This window comes from Sminthopsis crassicaudata, chromosome 1 (assembly GCF_048593235.1).
Source record: "Sminthopsis crassicaudata isolate SCR6 chromosome 1, ASM4859323v1, whole genome shotgun sequence".
Classification (NCBI taxonomy): Eukaryota; Metazoa; Chordata; class Mammalia; order Dasyuromorphia; family Dasyuridae; genus Sminthopsis; species Sminthopsis crassicaudata.
In genome coordinates, this window is record NC_133617.1 from 470,236,097 (window position 1) to 470,243,747 (window position 7,651).

At 37.3% G+C, this 7,651-nt stretch overlaps 1 protein-coding gene across 5 annotated transcripts in view; it reads left to right on the forward strand.

The window, feature by feature from the left end:
* Positions 1–729, forward strand: part of REXO5 (RNA exonuclease 5) — a 30,204-nt gene extending 29,475 nt beyond the window's left edge. For all 5 annotated transcript variants that reach the window (XR_012484590.1, XR_012484591.1, XR_012484592.1 and 2 more), the window contains one exon: positions 35–729. Coding sequence is in view for 2 of the 5 variants with exons in the window: in XM_074280954.1 (XP_074137055.1) it covers positions 35–107 (73 nt within the window). In the remaining 3 variants the exon portion in view is untranslated. The remainder of the gene's footprint in view (positions 1–34) is intronic.
* Positions 730–7,651: the final 6,922 nt, after the last annotated feature.

Genomic DNA, 7,651 nt, shown 5'->3' on the forward strand with positions numbered 1-7,651 from the left:
ATTTAAAACTTGGCATTTTTCTTGTTTGTTGCAGTGTTCATGGATCATCAACTGGCCTGGGGCTAATATCAATAAACGATGATTTTACCTCATCAGAGGTACATTAGTGGGTTGCCAGCCAGGCCTTTCCTGCTACCATTTCCCATCCTGCTGAACCACCTTAGCAACACGAAAATAGAAGAAACATGCATCTATCCACCTTCAATTGCCAGTTGCATACACATGGATAGCACAAGCTGGGCTCTGGGTAAAAAGCAGGCAGATCCTTCTAGCAGTCATTTCTCAATTTGTGAGAAATATATTTTATGGGATGGTGGCCATAAAGCCAATTCTGTTAGGAAATTGGATATATATCCCAAAGGGGGAAAAAATCCAAGACTTGATACATAAACCTTTTGAAGGAGGAGGTATTAAATGGTAGCCAGGTCCAAGGCACCCATGGCACATTAGGCTATGGGAATACTTTTGCAATTCTCTCGTAACTCAGCACAACCTCAGTCCCATCTTTAAGTGGTAAAAATCTCCAGACATAGAGGGAAAAAATCTCAAGGCTCCCTTTTTTTTTTGTCTATACCACTCTCTAATAGAACTATGGGCTACAATATTCCATTTCACTAACAGGTATCTTTGTCTAACAAACAGATGTTTTTAAACTGGGATCCACAGATTCTCAAAAGGATATATGAACTTGGATTGGGAAAAAAAAAATTACATTTTTATTTTCACTAACCTTTGGCTTCCTTTGTAATCTTTTGTATTATATTTTATTCATTTAAAAACATTCTGAGAAGGGGTCTGTGTTTTTAACCAGAATTTCAGAAAGGTAAATGACAAAGTTAAAGATTTCTGATCTAACACTTGATAAATTTCAACCTGAAAATTTCTTAGGTTTACATCAAATAAAAAATTAAAAATCAGTATCTTCCTAATTCTTTTAAGTTGGAAATTCAATAAAATTAGTTTCTATTGTAGAGTGTTGCATAGTTAAGCTACTATATGATTGTCATAGCTGTCACTTACTATGTGCCAGTCACTTTACAATTATTATACTTATTTGATTCTTATAACAACCCTGGGAAGTGAATATTTCTGTTAATTTCACTTTAAATTTGATGAAACTGAGGCAGGCAGAGGTTAATTGACTTGTCTTGGAACACATAGCTAAGTAAGTACCTAAGGTCAAATTTGAACTCAGGTCTTGACTCCAGGTCTGTTACTCTACCCAATAAGCCAACGAGCTGTGCTGAATACTGAGATCCAAGTACAAAGAATGAAACAGTCCCTGCCCACAGTGAGCTTTCATCCAAATGGTAGATGAGAAAATATATAAATGTATATACCACAAGTATCAAATGAATAAATTAACAGATAATTATCCATTAAATATATATACACATTAAATACAAGGTAAATAGGAAAGGGAGGGCATCAGCAGTTTGGAGGATTTGGAAAAAGTATTTGGGCTGCATCTGAAAAGAAGAGAATGACTATGAGGTGGAGGGAAGGAGTGCAATCCAGGCAGTTGGGATGGTCAGAGCAGGCTGAAGAAGTTGAGCAACTAGAGGATTCACAATCGGATCCATGGAAAATGACTTGGCTACAACATAGGATAGACTAGAATGGGTAAAGATGTGTGGAGGAAGTTATTCCAATAATCTGAGAGATATGCAGTATTCACATGTAAAGCCTGAACAGGAAGAAAGGCTCCTTGTTATAGAATAAAGAAAAAGAATGAAACTTGCTGTCAGTCTTTAAAAATGAAGAGAATGAGAGCAGAGAGATCTTGGTCTCTTTCCCTAGTTCTAAGCACATAATGTTCTGTCCGTGTGGATGGTCACATATGCCTATAATTCCCTTGCTCCTCACCTTCATTTTGGGGATCCTCTGTAGTCCTTCGCATTCTAGTCCCATCTGATTTAAGTGCAATGACAATTTTGTGCTTTGTGTTTGCTTAGATGTTTACAAGTTGTTTACCTCCGCTGTTGAATTTTTCTTTCATCAGATCTCTTAACAGGGACATTCAGTTAAGGGAGAGAAGAAGTGAGAGGGCTGATTTAAAAAAAAAAAAAAAGTTTAAGGTAGATTTTATGGACAAGAGCAGTGAAAAGGGATGAGAGAAGAGTAGTGCCATGAAGTCCGGAGAGGAAAATGGATCACAGTATTAATGGAGCATATGGGCTGAGGAGGAGGATGTTGGAGAACTGAGAAAAAAGTCTATAGGATGCATTCCACTATAAGGGATGTGTTATGCATCTACCGAATATGAGATACTGTAATAGGTATGGAGGTACAAAGAGTCAAAAATGAAGCTGTCCTTGCCCTCACTGAGTTTACAGAGTACTGAAGGTAAACAACATGTAAACACCTAAGTGAATACAAAATAAAACAAAAAGTAATTGCAAGCACTTAAAACTGGAAGGACTTCCTATAGAAGGTAATGTGAAGGACTGCAGAGGATCCTGAAGGTAAAGAAGATAATGACCACCTATGCAAAAGGTATAGAAATGGTGAATAGAACATTATATGCAGAGAATCTCACCAGGCCAGTTTTGAGTGTGGGGTATAACCAGATAAAGATAGGTTCAACTATACTATAACAATACTTAATATACTATAATAATACTTAAAGCTGGGTTGCTATCTAGTCTAACCCCTTCTTTCTTATGGATGAGAAGACCAAGGCTTAGAGAATAAGTGACTTGATAAAGGTCATATAAGCAAAATTTGAACCCATGTCCAACTAAATCCAGTGTTCTTTTCCAGTGCCCCTATGCAGGTCTATAAATGCCAACTAGTTTTTGTTTTTGTTTTTTAAATATTATCGTGGAAGCAAATGAAGCTTCTTGGGTAGAGAACTTTTCAGTTAAGAACTTGTTTAAGAAATATCAATTTGTCAGTTGTATTGATTTGGAGATGAGATAGTTGGTATATCAGATTAGGAAATAACCTTAAAAAACCTTATGGTACTTTTGTCTTCTTTTCATTCCCACAAATTTCCTCTGTAGTATTTATGTTTCTTATAACAAAAAAACCTTGGGAGGAAAATACTTTGAGAAGGAGTGGGAAAAGAAAGGAACCTATGATTCTTACCCACAATTCCTGAGGGTTAAAATAACTCTGAGAAAAAAGCAAAAAATTTGTGGAGAGCAGGGTCCTGGGGTTAAAAAAAAAAAAAAAAAAAATAGGAGGCACCAGGAGAAAGCAAGCAGCCAGCAGTGGGTTTTTTGTTTTGTTTTGTTTTGTTTTGTTTTAAATACACCCTCAGAATCACTATTGAAAATCAGCAATACTATTTTACATCTTTCATTTTATAGATGACTAAAGAGGCAGCCTGGACTGGTAGGCAGAGCACTGGATTTGAAAGTTATGAAAAGCTGGATTTGAGTTCCACTTTAGCTACATGACCATGGAAAAGTCCCTTAATTTTCCTGAATCTGTTTCTTCATTTGTAAAATAAAAATAATACATACTTCACAGGATTGTGAGGAACTGATCAAATAAAGTATGTAAAATACTTTGCAAACCTAAAATACATAGAAATGACAACTTCTGTTTATTCAGAATCATCACTCTTATCCGGAGACTTACCCAAACAGGTTAATACTGTATTTGGAGTCAAAAGAACTAAGTTCAAATCATCCATTTGCCACTTTTAAAATGCCTACATAAACTTGTCCTTGAGCAAATGTTTTTCTGATGAATATTAAATGGCTGTTGTTCTAGCTATTAATCTCTAAAATGTATGAATCTCCCATTTCCTAAACCACCTATCAGGGCCAAAACCCAGGTCTCCTGACTTTCTAAATAGTTTCCTCCCCCACTTTCATATCATAGGTACTAGCTTTCTTTACCCCAAATTATCTGGATTTTTAATGAAAAATCCTTATTGTGGCCCTCTTCCCTTCTGCTACCACATTAACAGTGGTCTTAATTTATGGACTAAAAACTACTGAGACAAGGATTGCTTTTGGACTGACACAAGTGGTAGTATTTACTTTGGACCAAAAGCAAGGGGAAGCCTGAAGGTTCCCACAAGCCTTGTATTCATAACCCAGGAGATGTGTCACCTAATAAGTCCTAAACAACAGAAATCCTGCATCTCAAAACTACAGAGACTGATCAGATCCCTCACTTAAGGTCATCTAGGCTGAAATTTTTAATAGTAGATAGCTTGTTCTATGCAGCTCCCACCTTTTAGGAGCCAAAACTGCCACTTGGACTCTAAAAAAGGCACATTCCATTCACAAATGAGTTGTGTTCCTTTTTCCCTCCCACGCCCTTTAAGCCAATTCAAAAAAACCAAGGCTCTACAGTCAGTTCTAGCCAACGCAGCTGCAAAAGAACTAGCATCTTGTTTGGGTGGGGAAGTGGGGTAGGGAGGACTACTTTTGGAGGCACTGTGTATAAATATTGCTTCTCTATCTAGTCCCTTGTTCCCCACATTTGGCTGGAGAAGCCAATGAGTTAGTATTTGTTTTTTAAGCCTAGCATATGGCCTAGGGCATGTAAAGAAAAAGGTGCAGCTGGAGAGATTGATTCTTTGGCACCTCAGTAGAACCTAAGTTAGTCCAAGCTGTACTCCTCTCCCCTTCCCAGGCCCCCATCATCAAAGTCAGTGGAGTGGCTGAGTTTGTTGGGATCTGCCGAAACACCTGGCAGAGTTACCTATGAGCTCATAGTCCCCAAGGCAATTCTTCAACAAAATATAAACAAAGCGGTCGCTGTTGACTGCACCTCCTCCACTGCCAGATACCATATAGGTAAGGCATTCATTGTAAGAGGACCCTTAACAACAGTGCCCACTGGCTGAATGTATCTTGTCACATGGAAGACAAGAGGCAAGCTCCTGCCATAGCATCAAAATAAGGTCAAAGTCATGATGCCTCAAGCTCTCTCCTCTGAACTAACTCAGCTAAGCAAAAGGACTTTAAGAGGATCTAATGAGAACAATGTGAAAAGTTCTTTGTAAACTGTGACATGTCGGCTATTATTTGAATTCAGAAAGACCTGAGTTCCTGTCAATAAGGAAGTACTTTAAGGTCATTTCCAGTTCTAAATCTATGAACCTATGATCTTTATTATTACAGAAGGACCAATGATAAGTCAGGTCTAAAGACATTTTCTTGACAAAATCTCTTTCCTGAATTACTTTAACAAATGTGTAATTTATTGCACATAGGACAAAGACAGATTCAATTTCTCCTCACCTTCCACCCTAGATCAAGAGCCTGCTGAGCTATTGACTTTGGAAAGCTCCCTAAATGCAGGAGAAGAGATCCTTTCCATTCATTGTGGGTGTTTCTTGATACCCAAGGTTTTCATGAGGCTATTTAACAGCTGTAAAAAAATCCAGAAATGTCCCATCATATTAATGGCATTAAGGTCAACTATTAATCAAGGTAGGTGATAGCTTTTTTTCTCCCTCCTTTCCTCCATTTAAATTTCAATTTTTAATAATTTATACAGTACAGTAACAAATCTTGGAATTACCTCTACTATGCTAGGCAAACAGTGAAAATGGTATTTGTCACTTCGGCATGAAGCTTCAGTTTAGTCTAGTAAAGGCCTTGGGTTTCTGTAGCTGTTACTCACAAATATTATAGGAATAGAAGTGCCAGTTATGAAACAGATTCAAGCCTAAAAGCCAACTGAGAAAAAGTCTCCAGGCAACATCTTCACTAGGGGGGAAAATACTAAACTATAAGAGACTTTTAGTTGATGCTGAATTTGGGTTATGTAAGGGGAGAAGGAACTAAGGTCAAATGGGGAAAAAGCAGTCCACTGACAATGTTCTTATGTTAAGGGAACACTAATATCAACCCCATGGCTAAAGACAAAATTTAATTCCTAACTTAGTCTGGAGCCCATTAAAACTACATTTCAGTTTTATGAGACAGAGACAGAGCCCTACACAAGACAGTATGTAGTGGAAGCCAGGGTTCATTCTGCAATAAGTAGATAGGCAATACCCCTTACTCTTCCTCCCCAAAAAAACAAAAATTGGAGGAATTCAGCTGTTTCATATTAACAATGCAACAAAAGGGACTCCCTTTACTTTTTCCTGAAGTCTGGACCAGTGGTGTCAAACTCAAATAGAAATGGAGACCATTACTCTGTATATAAGGATCTGTGTAGGAAGCAAAGTTTTAAAATGTAATGTTTTCTATGTTTTAAAAAATTTTATTAACTATTTTCTGATTACATTCTAATCTGGTTTGGGCCAAATCTGTCCTGGGAAATTTGATATCTCTGATATACAGAAATGTATACCCTTGGATATAGAGAAAGAAACATATACTTCCCACCAACAAGTGTTCCAAGAATTGACACCCCATAGATCTACCTACCACCCATCAGAAGTGACCAAGGCTGGCCAGGGTGGTGACACTTAAGAGTGATTTAGTTTATTGTAAAGGGACCAGAGTCCCAAAGGACCTCCCATAAATAGGACTATTTTTAAAAATATATCAACAGCTAGTTCTCCCACAATAGTATATACTTGACTCTGAGTTTTTGTTCTAAAGTGATCATGTATAAATTGACCATGGGAGATGAATTTTCCACTAAGTCTATAGATCAATTCAGAGAAAGATTCTAACATGTATAGGCTAGCAGTGGGACAACAAAAGGGAAAACAAAATCTATGGTCAAAGGATGTGAATTCAACTGCAAGCTTTGTTATTTATTACCTCTATGACACTAGTAAAATAATTTTATCTCAGTTTTGGTTTCCTCTATAAAATAAGGGAGCTGGACTGGAGCAACCTCTAAGGTTCTTTCCCATTTTAAATCTATGATCTTTGGGAAGATCAATACACTAAAGCCACAGATCCTTGAAATTAGAGGGATTTAACTGCTGCTAGTCATTCCCCTTCTTCCCCTACAAGCTCCATTCTTCTAAGCCCAGAGTTCAAAAAACAACTTTACTGATTGTTCTGCATTAATGGCAATAATCAAGTAAACAAATTTATTAAATTCAACAGCAGGTAACCTTCAAATAAAATACATTTAAGGGAAAAATAGTGTAGACACCAAAGACAAAATGTGTGTAACAAGGTAACAAACATATTAAAAAGGGGCCATTTGAAGAGTGCAACAATGCAGAAAACACAAAAGGTAGCTTTTCAACAGTTTGTATAACCTTGAAGTAAAGGATACACTTATCAAAAAAACCATTAAAAATACATAAAGGTGGAGGATTACAACATTAGTGATAAACTAATCAACCCAACAGATTAAGGCAAGTTGTTTGCAGGACTAATCTGTCCAAGCCCTGTTGCCTATTGCTTCAAATTTCCCTTTGAAACAAAACTGTGCCCATTAGTGCAACAGGTTAAGAAGTGAATGACCATATAGACCCCCAAGTTATTTGTGTGGCAGGGCAGGGGTGGGTAAATTGGGAATGGCTTTGGGAAGGAATTTCTTAAAAATAGAAAAAAAAATCTTATCAAGAATGAACTGCAGCAATTGCTAAGTAGTTTCCTTTGGAAATTGCCAAGCTTTGTGGGGGTTTTTCTTTTCTGATGAGTTTTATCTTAGGGGGAAGGGAATGTAGGATGGGCTTCAAAGGAACAGAGGCAGACTTGTAAAAAAGACCATGATAATCCAGCATCTGGATCAGAAAGAGAACCCAAGGGTTACCTCAATTCTG